This window comes from Callorhinchus milii, unplaced genomic scaffold (genome assembly GCF_018977255.1).
Source record: "Callorhinchus milii isolate IMCB2004 unplaced genomic scaffold, IMCB_Cmil_1.0 Scaffold13, whole genome shotgun sequence".
NCBI lineage: Eukaryota > Metazoa > Chordata > Chondrichthyes > Chimaeriformes > Callorhinchidae > Callorhinchus > Callorhinchus milii.
In genome coordinates, this window is record NW_024704754.1 from 13,872,850 (window position 1) to 13,896,897 (window position 24,048).

The following is a 24,048-nucleotide window of genomic DNA, read 5'->3' on the forward strand; positions in this document are numbered from 1 at the left end:
TCAACCAAGCCGGCCCAGTTACAAGAAATTACTTTCATGAGATCACAAGTTTGGTTTGGATGAAGAAGCCCTTCAGCCCATCTGAGCTTATGCTTCCAGAAAACCCACCGTCTACCATCACAGCCTCAAGCTGTTTTTTAAATGAATCCATTATCCTGGTCTCAACTACCCATCCAGGTAACCTGTTCCAGTCGTTATTTCTGCCTGGTGCCTGTCCTAAAATTGCCCTTTGCAACTCTAAACCTGTGTCGTCTTGTTTTACTGACAGCCTGGCTCAGTTGGTAGCAATTATACCTCTTAGTCAGAAGGTTGAGAGTTCAAGCCCCACATTGAAACTTAGAACTCATATAGTCTAGGGCAGTCTGACACTAGACACTGAGCTGGAAAGAGATGTTGAGACTTGGTCCTTCCTAATGTATTATTCTGGGTTTACTTTTTCAATACCATTTAATATGTTATACACCTTAATAAGTTATAATAATAATCCTTGCATTTGACATAGCGCTTTTCACATCTTCTCGACATCTCAAAGTGCTTCACAGAATAGATTGTAAAGTGAATTGACCGTATATTTGTGGGTAAAAGTTCCCCTCTGAGAAATCTCTCAAACTGGGGACTATGTTTGATGTTCTCCTCTGCACTACCTCTAGAGCCTGGGCAGACTGCTTATGTTGTGGCGACCAGAAACACAACATTATGGCAAAGACGAAACAACCAATAAAATGTAAGAACTAAAACTACTTTCTCAACGGTCCTAAAAAATACATTAGAATTAAAAGGGAACATAGTTTTTTCAAAGAAGGATCTTTGAGCTGGTTCTGTTCTTTGAACAATCGCCTTCACCTGCTCCCTCTCAACAGCAAAGAACAGTTTTCAAAGTGGGTAGTGAATAGGACTTTATCAGGTGCCAGTCTGGCTCAGACGGTTGCATTTTCATCTCTGGTCAGAAGCTTATGGTTATCATGATTTACCACACTTGGCTGACTCAGCAGTGTATACTGAGGAATCAATGCATTCTCAGCAGTGCTGTTGTTTGGATGAGGCTTTAAACTGGGATGTTATCTGGTTGCTTTCAGGTGGCTCAGTGACACTCCTGGAAAAGAAAATGATGGTTCCTTGGTGTCCTGGTTTACGATGCTCCAGACTATATTTGTCATTGATATCATGGCTAATTGTAGGATATTGATGTGTTCATATTGATTGCTATGTTTGCCTTCAAAACCAGGCATAGCATAATAATTACTCTGAAGCACTTTCAGACTTTTGGTCTGGATATGTTATATGAGGCTACAAGTTCTTCTATTTTTTCAATAAAACAAAGTTTGGTTGGTCCATGAGGAGGGTTCATGTTGGGTCTTGCAATATGATATGATACCTGATCAGTAGTGCAGAAAGGCTCAACAGTAGTTCCTAAAATTGTCTTTCTTTATAACAAGAACAAATGTACAAACAAACAAATAAGAGAAAATGTAAACAAAACGGACATTGAACAAGTGCGTTAATTGCAGTGCTGGATTTGCTTTGGCTAAAGACAGTTTAGAATTATGCCGGTCCAAATCCTTGCTGAATTGAGAAGCACATTAGGTAGAAATCAGTATGTGTTCCCGCCATGACAACGAGCTGAGAATAATATTAGGACTCATCGTTTGGGACTCTAATTCAACCTCGCTGGTGTCTTTAAGAGGGACAACATTTCAAACCAGGCCACAGTACACGGTTTCAATCATTCATAATGATCTGCTGCAAATGTCAACTTCTGATTAATGCACAATAATAGATCATAGGAACATATGGCACTAGAAAGGCCGACTTCAGTCCATCTAGCCAGCCCCAAAGGTACAGTATAAATTTTGCCATCATTTATATAACAGGAAGTTTAGTTTCATTAAAGTGCATCGAGCTTACATCTTTGTGACCAATCAAACATAAACACTACTGGAGTATGGGCATTGGACAGGGTGTTGGGGCAGGTGGGTCTATAGGGTCAGCTTGCTTCTGTGTGGATTCAGATACAATATTACAGTGCTGTGTCAGCACAGTTTCCTTCTGACCTGTCACTGTGGACTGTTGAACCTCAGGCTTATCTGCAGGACAGTGAACAGCAATGGCTGGATCAGTTACACCAGACGAACCTTGGTTTGGATTCAGCTCTTTGGAGCTCGGCTGCCCTAGTCCTCTGATGTTGGAACTCTGTTGGGAGCAAGCACTCTTCTGGTTGTATGAAATGTGACCTTGTGTGGCCTGGGCAGTAGAGCTCTGTTTAACTGAGGGGTTCAGTGCACTTTGAAGTACAGGATTGCATCCACCCTCAGCAGTTCCTTTATCAGAAGGCCATTGACTGGCCCCAGGCTTGTTCTCTGGCTGGGTTGGACCTTTAATGATCTTCTCATCCCCAGCTTCTGACACGGGCGAATCAATACAGAACTCAGACAATTCTTCAGGAAGCTGCAGGAAGTCTGGCAGCACAAGGTGATCTTTGCTGAGAAGCCCTCGCTGGTCATTTGCACGGGAACTCTGTGCTTTTGATAATAACTCAAAAAGTGCTGCAGGGGAGAGACAAAAAGTACAATCGTTACAGTCTAGCTACTATTCGCATGAAAAAATATTTCAAGCAATTTTCTCCCCTCCTTCTATAAAGGGATACCAGGGACCCTCTTAAACTTGCTCAAGAGGGCATCACTCATGTATGAGCCTGGAAGGTGAGTTAGGTTATTGAACAAAAACCGAGCCCAAAGCTGTCCTCACGGAACATCCAGATACATGTGGAGTCCTGTAGAATAGTGGTTAGAGCACTTGCCTCCCAAGCGAGAGGACCTGGGTTTGATTCCTGGGCAGGATGAAACATTGGGCAAGTTTCCTTACTTCACACGCCACTGTTTACTTAGCAGTATGTAGGAACCTGATTGTTACTTGATTGGCAGATCGCTTTTCCGAGGATAAAAAATATAGTCACTCAATCCACGACTGATTGTAGGACACGGCTGTTCGCAATTAGCTACCATGATTTTTGCCCAGAAAATCTAGAGTCAATTCACCTTATACAACAACAAGATTCCATTTATAAAGCGCCTTTCACGTCAGGAGGACGTCCCTTATAGTACATTCTGTGAAGTGCTTTGAGATGTTTCGAAGATGTAATATGGCACTATATCAAATGCAAGGTTTTTATTATTATTACGTACTTCCAATGATTAAGAGTAGGAATCCTGGCTGGTTGTCTAAACCAGGGATGCTGCGGTTATTTCAGCTCTATCTACTGATCCAGATAAGATCAGGAAACTGACAAAAAATCAAAATTCAAATCTGTAACCATAAGGCTTAGTGTTGCACTGGGGTGTGCTTTTACTCATTAGGACATTTGTGGAAAACATTCTAGCAATTGTTATACCTTCCACATCGTAAGTCTTACGATACACCTGCTTCATTTCCTCCTTACTTCCTTTTCCTCTTCTTTTTGTAGAATCCGTGGAGGCAACTTCATAACTGCCTTTGCTCCCTGAATAGGTCTCCAGCTGTTCATCAAACAAATCGAGAAATCAGATAGCTCCCAGCCTAAGAATTTACAAAAAGTGAATCCTGTGGTGGGTGGATACCTCTCAGGTGACATGCTGGTACACAGATACCAATCTCAATTTTGGTGAAGCAAGATTGTAGCCATAAGAGGTTTGTGGTGTCCAACAGGAATCGAAGGAGAATCCCAAGAGTCAGTACAAGATACATCTAGGTACCTGCAGGATTTGCTACTTCAATTTGCAAATCTCAAAAGTTACCCCCATTATGTTCGGATGCAGTTCTTGAATAATACCAATATCTTTGAATGGGTTGACCAAGAATTAGCTACGCGAGACTTGTTAAAAGCTTCTGTAGTCACAGGTGAATTTGCAGACCCTGGGCAAAGAATTTGGGGTGTGATGTTTGCCGTATCTGAATGGTGTTTCTTAATCAGTTATCAGGAAACTGGTTGGGCTGAGTGGCCTGTTTCCATGCTGTACATTGTTTGCAAAGTTTTGTAAGACCGTTAATTATGGATTTCCTAACAGGATTCTTAATAAGGGATACCGCAAATTAGACTTCTGGAAATCTAAAATGGCATCGCAAAGAAGCACACAATATGTTCGCTAAGATGAATGAAATGATCAGGTTGTGTTGTAAAGCCAACAAATGTAATGCATTTTGTGGAGGTTCAATAGTTGTAAGGAATGCTAGTCTATATTTACTGATCATGGCCAGAGGCTGCATTTTAGTCACTGCTGGTCAGCACATTTACCAGCAACTGGAGAATCACCCTCTATATTTGGATTTGTGAAATATATAACTATCCAGTGATGGTATATAATAGAGATCTTGTCACACTTACACGGCTTGAGGAAGATCGACTGACATTCTTTATCACCTCCGATGTTTTATCTGTGNAAAAACAGACGAATGGTCAGAGAGTCAGTCAGTGTGTTGCACATGTTCTTTCTTATCTCCAATCACTGCCTTTCAAAGACAAAATACCGTGGATCTTGGAAGTAATTGATTTAATTCCAATTCTGTGATTCACAATTTTGAGATTAAAAAAAACACTGACTTTTCAATCACTTCAAGGTACCAAATAAGGCCTGGAAAGTCTGACAAAATAACCTTTTCAGCCATTGCCAACTTTCACAATCAGCTAAATCACAGTTTAGATTTTTTAAATCTGAAATTCCTGATCACAAATCAAGGTTTTTATTAACTCAGCAACAACTGGATTGTGATGATTTTATTTTAGGTGCCACTGATCGATTTGGTCAGAAGTGTGTTTGATCACACAACCAATTGTTGGTGATTGTGGAGCTGAAAACTGAACAGAATGTCCGCTCTTACTAATCTATCAATACAACCAAAGACTATTGATTAAAGACAAATGCAATTGTACAGATGAGTACACGCCAGGGGTTTGTCAAGGACAGAACAGGGTATTATTAGTAGTTGAGATCACCAATTCAAATACACCTACTAATACAATCACTGAGCTTTACAGAAATCTTGTGAAGAGCTTTGAGACAATAATGGATTAAGGCCCTATATCGAATGCATGGTTATTTTATTATTACTCAATAGAGTTTAGTTTTGTTCTGCACCTAGTAAATGGCTCCCTTTATTACATTCATATCCACAATTTTTATTAATGCACATTTTTAAAAATATAATCCATAATTACGTGAAGAATTATTCTCATAATAATACTCACATTTTACCTATAGCCTTCCACATTAGGTCATCTCAAATCACTTCATACGATATACTGTGAAGTGCAATGACCATATTTTGTAAGCAAACAAGCTGTCTTGAACCAAATGGCCAATTTTATCTGAGAGATTGTTGACCAGGACATTGGGAGAAACGGGACCTTGTTTTAACTTTTCATCCAAAGAAGAGCTCCTTCAGCATGGTATTGGGTGCCCTCCTACAGTACATAAATTCTAAGCCCTGGGGTGGAGCTTGAACCCACAACCTTCTGATTCAACAACAACAACAAGATTCCATTTATAGAGCACCTTTCACGTCGGGAGGACGTCCCAGGGCACTGGACAGTTGGATTCAGAGACAAGGGTATCACAAACTAAGCTAAATTGACACAAGCCGGAATTAAAAGTGAATAATTGTTGTTTTCTTGGTTGAATTGCTTTGTTCTACTCTATTTTGGACAACAAGATGGAATTCTGGATGAAATTTGCAACATGTTCTGTGAGAATGATCACCGGTGATAATTATCCTATCCCATTTCTTAATATCCTTGGCTTGCGACATTTACATAAAGTATTGCAAAATACTGAACAAATAAACAGGAGAGATGGTGGGGGAAAACAAATTAGGAGTGAAAAATATAATTTACTGATGAGGTGACTCTTTGGAAACTATCAACTTCTCAGCCCTTTGCCAACCGGCTTAACTGGATCCATATCCTCGAGTTCAAAGACTGACGTTAAACTTGGAATTGACCACTTACACCACCACCGATTAGCACAGAAAGCCACCTGTACTGCTACACCTCTAGCGGCCTTCAGTGGACACCCTCACACCTCTTCACTGTACAGTACATAATCCTTTATAAGCAAATGGAAGCATGAAGGGATAAATTATTTCTGCCACCAGCGTTACAGATTCTAACTCACAAACTGAAGGGATCCACAGGCTTTAGTTTAACCACCCTGAGAGAGAGATCTGAACGTTATCTTTCTGATATTTAGGATCGGTGTGATTGTTCCCTGAGTTTTATTGATTTTCAGATTATGAATTTCACACCAGGAGGATGTCCTAAGATGCTGGGCAGTTAACAACAAGGCCCAAGATGAACTTCTAGCTGCCATTTATTCACCTTATCTTTAAACTCCATTCAAATAGAGGGCTGATGTTTTATGGAAAACACACACACACTAACATACACAAACCAACAGACAGAGACGTACACATGACACACATATACCAACACACAGAGAGGCAGGGGTGTTAGCAGAATGTCCTTGGAGTTAAAGGAGTCTCATTGAAGCAGAACTGGCTCCAAGGTGAGATGCCTGGCATCGGAATGTCATGCTAATGACAGCACAGCCATTCTGGCTCATCAGCAGGACCTGGAAGGGCAGACCAGTCACTGGGGGCAGGGAATCATCCCACTCAGCTCCTGTTAACCCTACAATGTCCACAAAAGGTATGAAACGAATGACACTCATTTTGAATAGTGCCCCAGGATTTTTGACGTCCACCTGAACAGGCAGACAAGACCTCAGTTTTAACATCTCATCTGAAGGGTGGTCTCAGAGGGCAGATAGACAAGCGCTGGTCTCCTGATTGCTGGCCACTATTGAACATTACCTCTGATACATACCTCGCTGTGTTTTTCTGATTGAATCCAGGACAACCCTCTGATTCTCCAGACACGATACTTTAACATTTGATTTCAGAGTCTGCGATTCTCCACTCTGGTTTGTACAAGTTTAAAAACAATTGTTTAAATCTCACTTCCACTTTTTCCAGTCTTCCAATGTACTTAATCAACATTTCTCCCCATTCTCACATAACCAATTCATATCCAGAGCCTTGCGTTCAGGTCCTTTATTGATTTATTATCTTTCCATTTAATTTACCTTCACTTTCTGACCAATTTTGTTTCCCAAACAAATCTCTCTTTTACATTCCACCTGGATATAGTTGAATAGACAGCCAATCTCCCTGCCCCAGCACTCACCCGATGAGCATTTGTCATGCCTTGATAGTGAGTATTGTCAGGGAATTCACAGGAGACACTGGGCCGAGCCAGATCCTGTCCTCACTCAATAACCACACACTTGCTGTAACTGGACATCGATCAAGAACACTGCTTGATTTTCTCCCTCCTTAAATTGGTTGATTGAGGCCAATTGCTGCCTGTCTGAGATCAGAAATGCAGCACAGACCATGGCCTTATGGCTCAGCTAATCAATGGATAAAGTCACTAACCCAATGTGGGAGCTCAGAATCATTCCGAGTAGGTTGTATGGTCCAGTAGGTCCAACAACTTAGATATCTTATACCCCTGATTTATGCTGTCTCCATGCTCACTTGTGGTATTTTATCAGTTCTTAGCTGAGATGTTAGAGGAAGCACCCCCCAGGGAATTGAAATCTTATCTCGAGTGAGATACAGCATGACACCGGTAATTCAACTTCACCCTCACCCTCCTGGGAGTTACTAGCTCACAGAGCTCTGGCACCTTCTCACAGGGTGCAAGAGGTTGATGTAGCACCTTACCAGGTTTAAAATGTCTTAAAGCACTCAACAGTAATTACTGTTAAATGTGAAGACTGTTTTGTAGGCAAAAGTGGCAGTTCTTTTGTGTACAGTAAGTTCCCACAAATAGCCAAGATGTGAATGTGTAATAAATCTAGAGGATTGTTGGCCAGAACACTGGAAGAAACTCCCTTCTCTTTTCTTATAGTGACATGGGATCCATAACATCCACCTGAACAGACAACCATGCATTCAAAATGTATTCAATCATCCGGATATCAACAGTTTCTTTGGATAATGTTTGTCATGCTGTTTCAAAACGTACTATTTTAGCCTCCATCTCCTTAGCATTTAATTTGTATTTGATGAGGAATGGTTGGAGAGCCTCAGCCACTGTTTTGTTGGGTTTGGCTGTCACCCACAGCTTCTTGTTGATTGGAACCAACTCTAACCTAAAAGTAAATAAGATCGAAAAGTCAACAGAGGAATAACAGCAAATGCTCCCAAACTGAGGATCAAACATTCAACTTCTAGCTATAAAACAATGGAGTGAAATAGGTTATGCAATGTGATATCCATCATTCAATAATGCAAAGTTACAATGTAAAGTAAAATGCAAAGATGATTTTAATTATTGACTGGTTTGGGTTAGGGAAGGGAGGTACTGTGAGGGAGAGGCTGATGACATCAGTGGGCGAAGAGACAAGGAGGGATCTTTAGGTGATCAGGAGCTGGGTAGGTATGGGCCAAGGCAATAGGTGGTGGATTTCATGTGAGAGATGAGGATGGAGAAAGATGAGAGGAGACAAGGGCCAAGGTGTGAAGGGAGCAATGGTGGGTCTCTGGCACAATGCCACGCTGTCCAAAACTGGTGGAAGTTTCCATCTTTGATTTAAGTAATTACCTTTCAACAAGCTATTACCTTTATGATACAATACAATTTGTATGTATATAGTGCTTTCCATTTGGGGAGAATGTCTCAAAGCACTTTACACAGCTGGTTGGGGAGAAGGGAAATGCACTCAAGGGTGGTGGGGAAAAGATAAGTTGTTAAGTCGGGTTTGTTTTGAAAGTGGGGAGGGAGGGAGAAGTCGGAGGGGCCCCAGCATGGAAAGAAAAAACATCTGGAATATCAATACATTTCTTCCTTAAAAGCAAAACCTTAGGAAAGGAAACAAGGTAGAATCCTTACTCAAAGAGTATTTTCTTCTCCACACGCAGCTCCTGATCACTCAGTATCATACAGTCCTGGTCCAGCACCAGTGGTTTCTGGAGTTAGTAGGGGAGAAAAGGTTCAATTTTTTACAGACATGTTTTTTAAGAATGAGCCCAATTCATACAGACTAACAGCCCCAAACCCATTAGAGGACTCCAAAACACAGTGAATTGGAATGACAGTCACTAATAATGACTGACTCCTATAATATAGCTAAAATCTTACAGAAACTCTGCTAACTGCAAAGCATTTGGATTTCTATACTAAACTTGAGACCACAGATGTCATGGTTCTCAGCCGGACACTGGCCTGAAGGTCATTTTAAAAGTAAAAATGTTGAAGTTAAAAAGTAACACTAACAGCTGTGAATCAAATAAAAAATTCTCACTAGATTGTTTAAAAAAAGGCAGTCAAGTTTTGTGTGAGAAACCATTCTCTTGAAGCCAGGGGATTTTCATCAGCAAGATACCAATAGGGAGAGTTTCCAGTCAATAATGTGTTTATTGTCACCAGTGAAAGCTACAGAAAAGCTTGAGGGCAGGAAAACCATAATTTTGATTCTAACTTGTTCTTTATTACTCAGAAACTCTGAGGTCAGTCAGCACATTACAAACTGTGAACTGTCAAGCGTACCTTCTCATTTCTGGTCAGATAGATGCTTGTAGCAGCCATTGGGATTCCATGTCTCTCACAAATGTTCAAGAGCAGGTCTCGGATAGTTAGACCAGCACGGACTTTGACTAAGGACGAAGTTCCGTCAGGCAGGTAAATACAACAATATTTAATCGCTTGCTCTTTCTCCGTCTCTGGAACACTGCTGATCGGTCTCTCGTTCTGTGACAGAAAGGAAAGGTTACATTAAAATGCCATCAACCTTCACTCATTGTCTACATTAAGGGCTAATTTTTTAATTTTTTATTATTATTATGTGCCAATTTCTAATTAAATGCTTTTAGGGCAACCTAAGTGCGGACTCCTTCTGCTAACCAGATCACCACATCATATAAAAATGCCAGTTCTTTATAAGCTTCCAATGGATCAATATTGAGTGCAATATAGAGGTTCCTGGGGCTGGTCTAATGCTCAGGTGTTAAGAGCATTAGTGGTATAGATCTGGCGATACTAGGTTCAATCGTTATAATGGAACAGGGTTCAGCAATCTGTACTGAAGAGAAGCATTACTTGGACTCTTAATTACCATCCATTGACTTTTGTAGTAAAATGCAAGGATTTTGAACAGGATCAAGCTTGGTTCTTGCCCTCAATCAGTAATCAGTCTACAGGCAGTTATGATCTCTTTTCCTACATGAGGAATGGTACTTGGACAAAGTACTGGAGGGTATGGTGCCCATGACCCACACTCCAGCATGGGTCCCTGCCATCAGTGGAATAGTGGCAATCCCCCCAAAACAGAAAATAAATACAGTGATGACCCAAAGATAACACACAGCAACTTTCAGATTATTATTATTATTATCATTGATGTTACAGCACAGAAAGGAGGCCATTCTGCCCATTAAACCATTGCTGCTGCTCTTTCCTCCATGAGATCCAACTACCTTTACTGCGATCTCTGTACTTCACCCTTTAAATATTTCTCTCCATCTGTGTTTCCAATCCCTTTAAATTTAATAGTCAATAAAATAAAATCTCATGACAAAGCATTTCATGTTCTAATTCTCTTCATAAAAACAATCCTTCTAACCTGCCTTTAACTCTTCTCTGGATTTTATGCCCCCTGTCCACCAATCAGAGGGAATAACTCACTGACAAAGCCTTTCAACTTGTTGAAGATCTATGTTAGATCCCCTCCCAATCTTCTCTGCTTGAGGAAAAACAGACCCAAGTTTTGAAAACGTTCCTCACTCCGCGACCCCTAATCCCCAGCATAATCTGTGCTGCATTCTTGCACTTTATTAATTTGATAAAGAACTCTCTGTGTTCCACTTGCTGTGCTGTATAAAAGATCTGTCATGATCCAATAAACCAGTGGAACAGGCTCAATAACCTGAACGGCCACCTCCTGTTCCTATAAACCTTAATTGTAAGACTTTCAGGTTGTCCTGTTGTACCTCTGATTTTTCACCTCTGGCAGTGAGAGAGCTGAGGAAGCCAAGTTCCACACTGGCTGTGGAGTAGACTGACCCCTGTGACTCTCGGCGGGTCAGGGAAAACCCATTGCTTTCTGTAAATTCTGCTAAAAGAAGAAAAACAAATTAAACTAGTAAAATAACCTCTCGGGATGGGCAGTGAGGAGGAGGGTAATTTATCTGGGAGCAAAGGTCTACCGAGCGAACTGTTGGAAGCAAGTATAACTATATTTTACTTGTGAATTTGTCTCTCTCCTGTTTGTTTCTAAGTGTCTTTCTGACTTTCTCTCCCTCAGTTCCTGCCTCTGTGCCCTTTTCTATCCCTATCCTATCTCCCCGTTCTGTCTTTGTATCATCACTTTCTGTATGTCTTGCAAATTGTCGTACATGGTTTTTCCCCATCTCACACTTCTCTCACAGTCTGACTCTTTCCTTTTTCACACGTAGTCACTAATATTCAGTGGAGCATTTCAGCCTTGAACGAATATGTCTCGGAAAGGGATTTTAGAGAAGTTCTGTGTATAAAATGCTAATTACTATAGAGAAAGTAAAATAATACTTTCCGATACATCAACCCAACGAAACAAAAGGACACAGGCTCCAGAAAGAACTAGTTTGAAACAGAAACCAGGAAATATTTATTTTCACAGGGAGTAGGTGATCAGCAGCTGGAACGTGTTACCAAGAAGGTGGTTGAGGTCAGGATGCTCATTTAAGAAGCAGCTCGATGCTGTAATATGTGAACAGTCAGGGGAGACCTTTAGGATGGGATCAAATGGGCAGAAGCACCATCTTCACCTAAACCTCTCTTGTGATCACCTTTCATGGCACTAATTTAATCACCAAAAATGTCAAATGAAAATGGCAAGAAATTCCTGACTGTGTGGGACATAGATGGTATTTTACTAGCAACAGAACTCGGACTGAAATAACACTTGGTTTCACATTCAAAGCTTTAAAATATCAACTCCTTCATATGTTATTTTTGTGTCATGACTTGCACACTGAGCATTTTCCTATATCAGTACGTCTTTCATTTTAGATGGTAAGAACATAGGTTTGTAAACAAGATACATCCACAACTTTTTTATGGCATGAATGAAGTATACGTGCAATCCTCAAACAAGCCAGAATAGCTAAAATTGTTTTAAAAGGTTTAATTCATATTTAATAAATGTAATAAAGGTTTATCATTCATATTTAATAAATGTAATAAAGGTATTTGCTTTATTGTTGCTGTGCTTAATTCGTTACCGCGTTTCGCCCACAAATACACAGGAGTCCCGTAGCTCAGTGGTTAGAGCACTCGCCTCGCAAGCGAGAGACTTGCGTTCAATTCCCAACAGGGCGAAACCTTGGGCTAGTGTCCTTACTCCACACGCCTGATAATAATCTCTCAAGAAAAAAAGCAATAATAATTTGGTCACTCAATCCACGACTGTTTGTGTGGACACTGCTGTGGACAATTGGCTGCCGTGTTTCGCCCACAAAATATACAGTCCATTCACTTTACAGTATATTCTGTGAAGCGCTTTGAGACGTCTAGAAGACCTGAAAAGCAGTATATCAAATTCAAAGATTAATATTATGTTATTAACTGTAGTTTCTCATGAGTTAGAGTTCTGTTCACTAACCTCCCAAGGAGTCCCTCTTCTCTTTCCTCCGGCTTAACTTGCTTGAATTTCGCCAGATCTGCTTTTCCGTACTCCCTCCTCTTCTGTCAGAGCTTTCCAGATTGCTCCCAGAAAATGACTTGCCTGATTTTAGTCTCTGCTTCTGCCATATTAATCACATCAAAATAAAGGATTATCATTGTAATCTGAATGGGATTAAATGGCTTCCTCCTGCTAATTAGTATGTTCCTCTTATGTATGTTCAATACTGATCTCAACTCGGATTAAAACCTTCTGCCAGTAGGCAGAGTCAACCCATTGCTATATCTTTAAAACATATCTGAGAAGCACTAGACCAGACCCTTGAGTCTTTGAGGCTGGAATTTAACAACAATGCAGTCACTTTACATTAATAACCTGCAAAGCACTTTGAGATGTTTTGATTAAAGACGCTATATCAAATGGAGACATTATTACATTTATTTTAATTTTATCTGTGAAGCAGGAATAAAGTTAACAGGTTTCCTATGAACACTATTGTCTATTAAAAAAGAACTTGCATTCTTATAATACCTACAGAAATTTTCATCACAGAAGGAGGTCATTTAGCTATTGGAGTTTGAGTCTCTGCTACCTGTTTATTTTCAGTACTTTCCCTATATCCCAGAATGTTTTTTTCTGCTCAGGTGGTCAAGAAACTCAAATAAGAGTACAATCTTGAAAAGCAGAGAGGAATCATCTTGTGTTCAGCATTTTCCTTTTACATTTCAAGCTTACGGCCTGAATTATCAAGAACCGATGGGATCTTTTATTTCGACAGATCATATTGATGTATTTTTTACGTTTATTTTTTAGGAGGTCGATTTTTAGCGGTCGCTTTTTGTTTAAAAAAAGGCTAACTTCTCGGCCGTATGTTTGGGGTGGAAATCACTTCCCACGTACTGTCCATGCGTATTCTGCGCAAATCAGAGGTGCTGTCTGCCCGCACTGCACAGGTGCAGTAGGCGAACACTTCACGTGGAAGTCGGCTATTTTTGTAGTTCAAAACAATCGAAAAAAATGTAAAAAGAAAATTTCATGACGGGAATTCATTTTCCTCAATTTGGAGAAAATTGAGAAATTCAACAAACACCAATTATTGAAAAAATCAGGAACCGTCAAACCTAATTATTCTTTCCATCAACATCCCAATAATACAATTCCTGTGTGAAACCATCTAAACTCAACAGTTACCATTTCCTGTCCTGTTGAATGTAGACGGTTTCACACAGAACGGGCAGGGTTTTACCTTCTTGGAGCCAGAGGGGCTCGAGCTGTTCCCGTTAGTCCTGCATTCCGAGACTGGGCTCCGTTTACATAGCTCAATGTCAGGAAGAGGCCGGCCTTCAACATCGGCTAACATGCATTGTTGGTAAAGTGGTGACTTTGCAAACCGGGCGTAGCTGTCAAACTTCATCAGGTTGAAGATCTTGTAAACAAAAAGCCATTAATATTACTGTTTGTCTGTCAGAATGACAATGGCTCACACTATCATGGGATGAGCAGTGGAATGATATACATTATCCACAGTAGGAGACCATTTGCCGTGTAGTATTTTCAGCTATATACTTTCTTCCAATTACAGAATAGAACTTCAATTGAGTTATATAGTCCAATTCCATTTCTCTGCTCTTTCCCATCCCTATTCCTTATATTGTTCCTCTTCAACTATTTATCCTGATGTGAGACAGATCACACAGTTGTGGTATATCGCATGTACCTTTTCTGCTTTTGGGTTTGGTTGACCACTTCCCCCTGATCTTGGGATGTTCACAGTCACTGGGACTTGGAATGAGAACATGACGTGAATACGAACAATGTGACCCAGATATTGTCACTTCACCGTCCAAACCCATTAGCTCTGATTTCAATATTTTGCATTTCCTGTATTTTGATCATAACCCAACTAAATATTTCAGAAATAACTGTCTTCATTATTTGTGGAAAGGGAAAAGCCAGCTGCCATTGTTATCATCACAACAAATACAAGGGACGCAATTCACATTTAAAACACAACAGGTCTTCAGAAACAAACTAAAAGCTCTGTTGAATACTATGCTATGAACAGAGTGTCTCTCCATGTAATGGTTTCTAGAGATTGGGTTAGAAATCTTAAGTACGGGTGGGACCAACAGACAATACCTGAAGTTGTTGTGCCTTGAACATGTCTGAAGTGGGCGAGTTTAGTACATCCTCCTCCAGCTGAGCTTGCTTGTCAATGTTGATGGGGCTCAGGGAACTGCTGGACAGGTAGGTGTTAAAGATCTTCCGTGCTACCTCTGCAAGCTTTATACAGCGAGAGAAGGAGAGAGAGAGAGCAGTGAAGAAATAGTCAAATCACCACTACTTTCAGCAGCACTGAACCTGCTGTAATACGTTGTCTTGTCATTGGGCCCAAGTTTCAAGCACAAAATAAAATGTTCTGGTCTAGGGAAAGAGTGTGAAATTTTTCAATTGCTAAATGGTTCCAGCCCAGAAAATAATCCTCAAAACAGAAGGGAAAAAAAAGGTTTAAGGGCCAAAAACTGAAGAAGCAGATATCTGCATCAAAGGTGAAAGCAATCAAAGTCAGAGAAAGCACCGGGTCATTGTGACCACTGGCCAAGCAGGTATTACAGTAGTTTAATGGGAAGCTAGGAATGGTCACATTAAGCACAATCTACAGCAATAATTAATTTTATCACCATAATCTTCATCCTATCTGATGGGAAAAAAAATCAATCGATGCACTTATCACAAGATCACAACGATGGTTTGGATGAAGAAGGCCCCTTAGCCCATCACATTTCTCGCTTCTGGAACACCCACCTTACCATTCCCTCTCCACCTCACAGCATCAACTAGTTTTTTTTAAACGAGTCCATTGTCTGGCCTCAACCACCCTTCCTGACAACCTGTTCGAGTCGTTAATTAACCTCTTAGTAAACACGATGAGTGAAGGCACATAAAGGCTTACTTGTTTTGAGTCATTTGCTGGGATCTGCTGGAAGGACTCACAGGCCTGCCAGAACAGGATGTTTTCTGCACTAAATTCTTTTTTTAAAAATGCCTGAAAAAGAGAGAGATAATAAACCGAACAGTTTTAACCTCAGAATGACATTTCAAACCACTTAACAAGATTCACTGTAAAGTGTAGCAATTGTGTATTTTGTAAGTCATTTCCTTGCTAGCAGATAAATGGTCCTGCCCGAATCGTTTCAAAATAAAATGTCTTGTTTCCTAAACTTCACATAATTTATTGCCATTGTAATAGTCAGCACAATTTCTAATATGGTACTTTGAAGAGAAAGGAGTTTCTACCAAGGCAAAATTCCCCCAGATAAAATTGGTTATTCATGTCACAATTTCTTTTGTGTTGTTCATTTCTTTGATTAAATTCCATTTCTTAGTTAAAAAAAACTTAATCCATTGAAGCAATTAACTGAATACAAATATTTGTGTTAGCAACTTGCATTTATAAAGCACCGTTCATGTGTAACAACATCTTTAAACAGTTTGACAAATGTGGTAGTGGCTGAGCAGACGAATAAGAGATTTAAACATGTTGCCCACTGGCACTGCGGAAGAGATGTATGTTTAGGAAATGTTTAAAGTATCCAGAGTTGTAGGAAAGCACCATCCCCTGTGCCATTATGAACTCTTCCCAAAAGTATATGCCCTCCTTACCTTCAAGAACCAGTAAAACCACATCTCTTTGTTTGAACTTTTCATCAATATATCTCTCATTTCCCTACTTGTGCCCACATTAGATTTCTTGAGGGCATTGAGAAATTGTTTCACATGAAAGGAGCTGCAAGTTCTTCTTACTCTTGAGGATCATCTGTCTTGGATAGTGCCAAACACCACTGATGGTGATGTAATGGGTTCCATGCTCCCAGATCCGATTCTCTCTCTCTCTTGTTCTGTCTCCTCAACATACAGATGTGTCTAGAGCACTTGTGACAGCAATGATGAACAGAACTCTTCTGGAGGTCAAAGAATGGTAAAGGTCAATGCTGGACTCCAGCATCCAATACTCACAGTGAAATACTTGACACCAATGGGGTCCTGTAGAAGTCTTTCAAAGGACACGGCCCAGCTGGCAACCGCCCTCTCAGTGTAGCACTCATTGCTCTGGACACTGGGCAGACTGGCATTGATGTTCAGCACCTGCTCGCTCACATGCCCATCCACCTCAGTGATGTTCAACTCTGCCCAAAATAGATCCATTATAGTCAATCAATATCATTATTAAAGAGTTTCCACAAGTTACAGAGTTCTAATGAAAAGATGTACCAATACAGAGAATGGGGGTTAAAATTCTAAACATATTCTCTTCATTATGTAAGTAAGCATTTTAAAATTTGTTTTGAATTACCACCACCCTCCCCGATGTCTGAATATTGGTAGCTCCCAAACATGACTGCAATACCCTGGATTTTGCTTGAATACCAAGTTTCATTTGCATTATTTAGTTCACTGAAAGTTGTGGAGTTTATTCAGGAGATACTAGTCTAACATAATCTGAGTTATACAGGAGTTTCCCCATGAGTAAGACCAGAGAGGCCAAGTTCCACATTTACAAATAGCAAAGTAAGATTTACAGAAATGTTTGGACTCTTCCAGGCCTTAAAAAATGAACAGAACAGGTTTAGGAATATGGCATTTTTGACTGTACACATACAAGAAGTTTACAGGTAGAATAAAGATTGTAAACATTATTTACTTAACAGGGCCAATGTATTTTCAGTTTATACCATCAGCATAGTTCAGAAACGGCCGAACGTTAAGTAGGCTTATCTTAGATCATGGTGATATCAATCCAGCCTGGCCTCCAGTAAAAGCACCTCACAAAGTACAACAACAACAAAATTACATGTGTATAGCGCCTTTCATGTCAGGAGGATGTCCCAAGGTGCTGGACTGTCAGTGTTTTGCACCCGAGCTGGGGGTCAGGATTGGAGATGGTGGAGGGCAGGGAGGGAAGCAGGGTGATCGAAAGCACAGTCGAAGAGGAGGATTTTGAGATGGGTCTTGAAGGAGGCAAAGGAGGGGGCGAGGTGGAGGGACTGTGGGATATTGTTCCAGAGGGTAGGGGCAGCGTGGCAGAAGGCCCGCCTTCCAATGGTGGACGAGCGAGGCAGGGGACATGAAGCAGGCTGGAGCCCACTGAGCTGAGGGAGCAGGGCAGGATGGTAGAGGGTTAGGAGGTCGCAGAGGTGGGGGGGGGGACCAAGATCATGGAGGGCTTTGAAGGTGAGGACCAGGATATTGAACTGTATCCTCTGTGTGATGGGAAGCCAGTGGAGTCGGGCGATGATGCAGGTGACACGGTCATGGAGCCTGGTGCGGGAGAGGACACGTGCTGCAGAGTTCTGGATGATCTGCAGCTTGTGGAGGGAGGCGTTGCGGAGGCCGACAAGCAGGGAGTTTGCATAGTCAAGCCTCGATGTTACGAATACGTATATGAGAATATTTCGATGCCTGGGGTATGAGACAGTGGCGGAGCCGGGCGATGTTGCGGAGGTGGGGGAAGGCAAAGCGGGTCATGACACAGAGGGAGCCCTGGTCGCAGATGTACAGAATGTCATTTGTCACTTTGACCGGGGCTGTTTCTGTGCTGTGGGCACCACGGAAACCCGATTGGAGGGGTTCGTGAAGGGAGTGGCGGAGAGGAAGGAACGAAGCGAAGTAAATTCTATTTTTAACAGAAATAAACTCCTGTATGTTACATTGACTTATGAGAGCTCGTGAGTCTCCCTCTCTATGTTTACTGATTGCATCTATTACAAAAGGGCAGAGTGGACATACTGGAATTCAAATAGGAACGGAAGGTCCCAAAAATCTCAACTGAGTATCCAGAATCACATTTTACAGCAATAGCAAGAGCCAGACCACACATCATGTGAAACATCACTATGTGAGCAGAAGTGGGTGTGTTATACAGGAACAATCAAATGCCAACAACCTTCGCGATTATCATGTTATCTAACCATCATAAGCGCTCCGGTAAATTGTAGCTTTTGTCGGTTACTCACTGAATATCACACAATTCCAGATCCACAACTTACATACACCTCCTTTTACATAAAAAAAGTCTCAAAGCTCTTTACAAACAGTGATTCATTGGAAATGAAGTGAATGTTGTTAAGGAGGTAAACGCAGCAACTAATTGTGCCTGTGAGGTCCTACAAACTACAAGGAGATGAGCAGCCATTTAGTTAGAATTTTAGGTGAATCCAGAGGAGGAGAGCAAATCAACCAGAAAAAACATTTTTCTTTGAAATCAAGGCATGAGATTGACTCTTTAATGTCCACCTCTATCATAAGGCAGATAGATTCTAATGTCATGAATCACTCAAAAGAGGTAGAATGATCTGCAAATAAATTACAGTTATACAGTGTATAACAACGTATAGTGACAATCCACAGCAAGAAGAGAGAATTGAAGGGGTTTTGGGATAAGGCGAGGTGGTGCAGACTCTAGTTGTAGAGGGAAGGTAGTTGCTGAAGGTTTAATTTCTGATCTATTGTGTTACCTTATAACTGGTACTTTGTGTGGCTCATTTAATTAGTTACACAAAATTGCACAAAATTAAATTGAACAAGCAAGTGCAATCCTTAGCAATTGTGTGAAAATATAGCGCTGCAAACTAAGACTCGGGCTTGTGTCCAAAACAAAGTAGGTATACAGTAATCCTGCACTAGAATTGGACTCAGTGTCGTCAGGCTGAGGAAAGCAATAACAGAACAAAGCACTATCATCAGGGTCATGTGACAACTGCAGGGTCAGAGAGCAGAAGTGTTCCAGATCAGAGAGAAATAATAATCATCATTGCATTTGATATGTTGCCTTATCATGTCATTGAGACGTCTCAATGTGCTTCACGGGATTTTACTGCACCATATCAAGTGCAAGCATGATTATTATCATTTGCAGAGTAAGTATTGCCTTGCTTTGGCATGCTCAGTGGGTTTACATACTGGTTGCAATTGTTTAAGGTTTTTAGAGCATACTTTCTTGTGCACCATTCTCCCAACTGACCCTAGAGGGGGAGTGCTCCCATTCCCTTTGCTCGTTGACCCTGCAGTTGTCATATGACCCTGGATGGTCTATGATCGTGTTTTGTTCTGTTATTGCTTTCCTCAGTCTGACAACACTGAGGCCAATTCCAGTGCATGATTACTGTATATTTGTCACTATATTTGTAAGAAAATGTGGTAGCCAATGTGCACACAGCAACGTCCCACAAACAGCCATGAAGTAAATGACTAATTTTATTCAGCAGACTGTTGGCCAGAACACTGGGGAAAACTCCCTTTTCTTTTTGAATAATGTTACTGGTTAACATTAGTGTTAATGCTAATAAGAGGAGCCTGAACAGGCACAGACAGGCCCTCGGTTTAATGTTTCATCCGAAAGATATCATCCCCAACAATGTAACATACACCCATCACTGTTTTCGAGTGTCAGCTTTGACTTAGTTCAGTCAGACAAACTGAATTCTCACACATGCCTGAACCACTTCGAAAGAATCAAATGTTTCATTTTCATAGTGGTTTATCACCATAAAAACATCTCAAGAATCTTTACAAGATATTACTATCAAGTGCAGTGTAACTTTTTGCAGACAATGATTTGGTGTACAGCAAGGTCCCACAAACAGCCATGGAGAGAATGGTCAATTTATTGAGGATCCTTATGGGATCATTAACATCTACAGGAAACTATTAGACAGGGGAATGGGACAGTTTAAAGTCTCATCTAAAAAAGGTACCTCTGACAATACAGCAAAGCCCCACTGCCTCATTGATAGCCTCGTCTTGTGAGCTCAAGTGTCACCTGATTCAGCTGACACTGTCATTTTAATGGATCCTCATGGGGGATGGAAACAGGCGTGCGTGGAGGTTGTTTGACTCATCTGATTTATTTCAATATCAATTTTAACCTTACTCCATTTCCTACAAATACTTTAGCCAAAATCCCCACTTTGGGCAGGAATGTGATGTAGCACACCATAAACAGGAACCATTCAGAATGACAGAGCATAACAGAAGGAACTGAATCCTAAATCTTATCAATACTTCGCGTACTAAACCTATGTTATTTTAAAAAAGAAATAGCAGTCAGAAGCCAAGGATTTGAAAATACTCATTCCTGACAGTAACTGGAGATTACCATCACTCCGACCCTGCAAGAACACTACTCCAATACAATCTACTACCGGTCAAAGCAGCCAAAACCCTAATGGGAAGGGTAATCTTAGCTGGACAGGCAGTGATCACAATGGCAAGCTTTGTGGTTTTAGCTGGTTAAACTCCAGCAGTTCCCCAATGCACAATCTGGGGACCCGAAGCCTAATGCTCTCCGGAATTAGGCAAACGGGATATGTCCCTCCAGGCAGAGAGTGTGCATTTCATTCCAATGCATGGGAATTTGCATGTGTCAGGGGATACATGGAACTCTGGTTCATTTGAATACTCTTGAGCATGTGATGGGTTTGTTCAGGTGTCAGACACAAGGCTGACCAAAACAAAATCAAAGCAGGTTTTTATGTGGTGTGCGAGCTGCAGCATTGGACGCAGAGAACAGATAGGACTGAAGCCTCAAAGTAAAATGGAGAAGGCCATTATGTATTGCAACAGGAACCAATGTATCAATATCATTAGTGATTCTCACTTGTGTACACAGAAAAACAATGAAGGAAGACAGGAAAAGATTTTGGTAAAGTGTATCACACATCAGGATCAAGAAGAAAGAGCGAGATGCTTTTATTCCCCTGACCTCTTCCCTCCCCGCAACACTCACACAAACGTAAGACACAAAGGGACCCAACCAAAGAGCATCAGAGCGAGTTCCTGACTATTCAACACTGAAACAAATGATTCAGTGGCTGAAAGGTATTTTAATCTTCCCGCCATACAGAACTAAATGTGACCATGGTTGGACCTGGGAGCTCCTGGGACTTATAGTGAGTCTTGGCACCTTTAACTCTGATTTTGCAAATGCTAACAAAGTGGGATTATTTTCTGCCAAAATTAAGTTCCACATCAGGATTTAATCTCATAGACTAGTTCTACTGGGTACCAATACAGTACAAGGGAAGTTCTGAATTTTGAGTAGTTCCTTCCTTTGGATGAGACATTAAACCAATAATAATAATTATCTTATCAAGTCAGAAGGACATCTCAAAGCACATTCTAGGATGCACGCTGAAATGGAATGATTGTACTTGTAGACAAACACAGCAGCCCAATTGTGCACAGTAATATCCCACAAACAGCCATGAACTGAGTGACCAATTTTATTTGGGGGATTGTTGGCCAGGAACACCGGGATAAACTCCCTTTTCGTTTTGAATAGTGCCATTGGATCTTTAATGTCCACCTGAACAGGCAGACAGGACCTTGGCTTATTGCCTCATCCGAAGGGAAACACCTCCGATAACGGAACACAAGCTCAGAACTGTATCGCATTGTCAGCTTAGACTATGTAAGTCCACGTCTGGACATGAGACTTGAACCCACAACCTTCTGACTCAGAGGCAAGAGTGCTACCACTGAGCCAGGCTGACAATTGATAAAATAGTCAACAGTAATCACGCAGAGTTGATTGAAGATTGCAGATTTCCTTCCTTCAGATTAGACGTTAAATACTGTGAGGCGTTTTGAAACATTCAAACAATTTTATAAGGTTCTACATCGAATATAAGGATTATTATTACCACAACTTTCTGAATAAATAAGAACAAACACTATCAATATTCAAGCACTTATTACCTCTGATCTCAATTTGTTCTGCCAAATAATAATAATAATAATCCTTGCATTTGATATAGCGCTTTTCACGTCGGGAGGACGTCCCAAATGAATGAATGAATTAATTAATTAATCCTTGCATTTGATATAGCGCTTTTCACGTCAGGAGGACGTCCCAAAGCGCTTCACAGAACACACTGTAAAGTGAATTGACTGTATATTTGTGGGCGAATGCGGCAGCCAATTGCGCACAGCAATGTCCCACAAACAGTCGTAGATTGAAAATGACCAATTTAATTATTGTACATAAATGAACATAGAAAGCATTCGAATTCAAGACCCTCATCCCATCCTTAAACTCCTGCTCCATCCTATCTCTGCAACCTCCTCAAATCCTAACAATGTGGCATCTTCCTTTGCTCAGCAGGTACCAGCCTGCTTCACAGCTCCTGCACTGCCCACCCATGCTCGACTGTCAGGTTTTCCAGGTATCTGCCACCACTCTCTGGAACTCCATCCTGAAGTACCTTCGACTCACCCTCTTCGCTCACCCTGCTTCAAGGTTTATCTCAAGACCTTCCTCTTTGATCACACTCTCACCTACCTTCCTCACCCACCCCGCCGCCCCCTCCACTCACCCACCACCCCCACCTCAGGTGCAAACTCTCGGCTGTCGAGCACCTTGTGATAGCCTCCAATGTGAAAGATGCCATATAAATGTAAATCTGTATTGTATTGATTGTATAGTATTACCAAGTTATCGGCTTCCACAAACCACAGTAAGCACACAAACTGACACTCACCGGACTTTGTAAAACTACCCCGGACTTTGAAGATTCCTAAACGTCTTAAATTAAACATGATCGGAGAAGTGTGCACCAGCATGTTCAGTATCCAAACTTTCAGAGTTCTCAACCGACTTCTGCTTTCTCTCCCTCTCCCACACACAAATAATACACAGGAAGTGACTGATTCCAAACAGGTTATAGTCAGTATCACTTCATTCAATATGGTTCATTATGTCCCCTGCGCAATTGCATGTACACAGGATAACTGTAGGTGTCCTCTATAATGTAAGTAATTGGTATTGACAGATTGATTGTTAAATATGTTAGTAAAGGAGCTGGCTATTCCCTCTATACACATGGTGCATTGTCGTCTCTTTTCCTTTTCCTCCAGCTTTTCCTCCAGCCCCCGCACTGTCTCGTGCGGTGTCCCTCAGGGCTCTGTCCTCGGTCCCCTCCTCTTCACCCTCTATATGCTCCCCGTTGGTGACATCATCCGCAGACATGGGGTTAACTTCCACATGTATGCGGATGACACCCAACTCTATCTTTCCCCCTCTACCCTCAACTCCACGACCACTGATGTCCTGACAGCCTGACTGTCTGACATTGAGTCCTGGACAAGAGACAACTTTCTTCAACTCAACGTGCGCAAAACTGAGGCCCTCCTGATTGGCTCACGTCACCACCTCCGCACCTCAGGCGCTGACAGCATCAGCATCCAAGACTGCACTCTCCACCTCTCAAAGCCATCAGGAACCTCGGTGTTTTGTTCGACCCTGAGCTGTCCTTTCTTCCTCATATCCGCGCCACAACTGGCACCGCCTTCCATC

General features: G+C 41.3%; 1 protein-coding gene across 3 annotated transcripts in view; it reads right to left on the reverse strand.

Annotated features, from left to right (window-relative positions):
- Positions 1 to 533: 533 nt before the first annotated feature.
- The window catches only part of LOC103177388 (regulator of G protein signaling 14), a 55,531-nt gene continuing 32,016 nt past the window's right edge, over positions 534 to 24,048 (reverse strand). For 2 of the 3 annotated variants that reach the window (XM_042340009.1, XM_042340011.1), the window contains 13 exons: positions 16,713 to 16,882; positions 15,649 to 15,741; positions 14,835 to 14,978; positions 13,942 to 14,121; positions 12,675 to 12,816; positions 11,023 to 11,147; positions 9,584 to 9,784; positions 8,927 to 9,003; positions 8,060 to 8,186; positions 6,854 to 6,947; positions 4,358 to 4,407; positions 3,389 to 3,512; positions 534 to 2,543 (listed from right to left, as the gene is read on the reverse strand). In XM_042340009.1, the coding sequence (XP_042195943.1) occupies positions 1,933 to 2,543; positions 3,389 to 3,512; positions 4,358 to 4,407; positions 6,854 to 6,947; positions 8,060 to 8,186; positions 8,927 to 9,003; positions 9,584 to 9,784; positions 11,023 to 11,147; positions 12,675 to 12,816; positions 13,942 to 14,121; positions 14,835 to 14,978; positions 15,649 to 15,741; positions 16,713 to 16,882 (2,138 nt within the window). In that variant the 3' untranslated portion in view covers positions 534 to 1,932. The remainder of the gene's footprint in view (positions 2,544 to 3,388; positions 3,513 to 4,357; positions 4,408 to 6,853; positions 6,948 to 8,059; positions 8,187 to 8,926; positions 9,004 to 9,583; positions 9,785 to 11,022; positions 11,148 to 12,674; positions 12,817 to 13,941; positions 14,122 to 14,834; positions 14,979 to 15,648; positions 15,742 to 16,712; positions 16,883 to 24,048) is intronic. The other variant, XM_042340010.1, reaches the window with a different exon arrangement.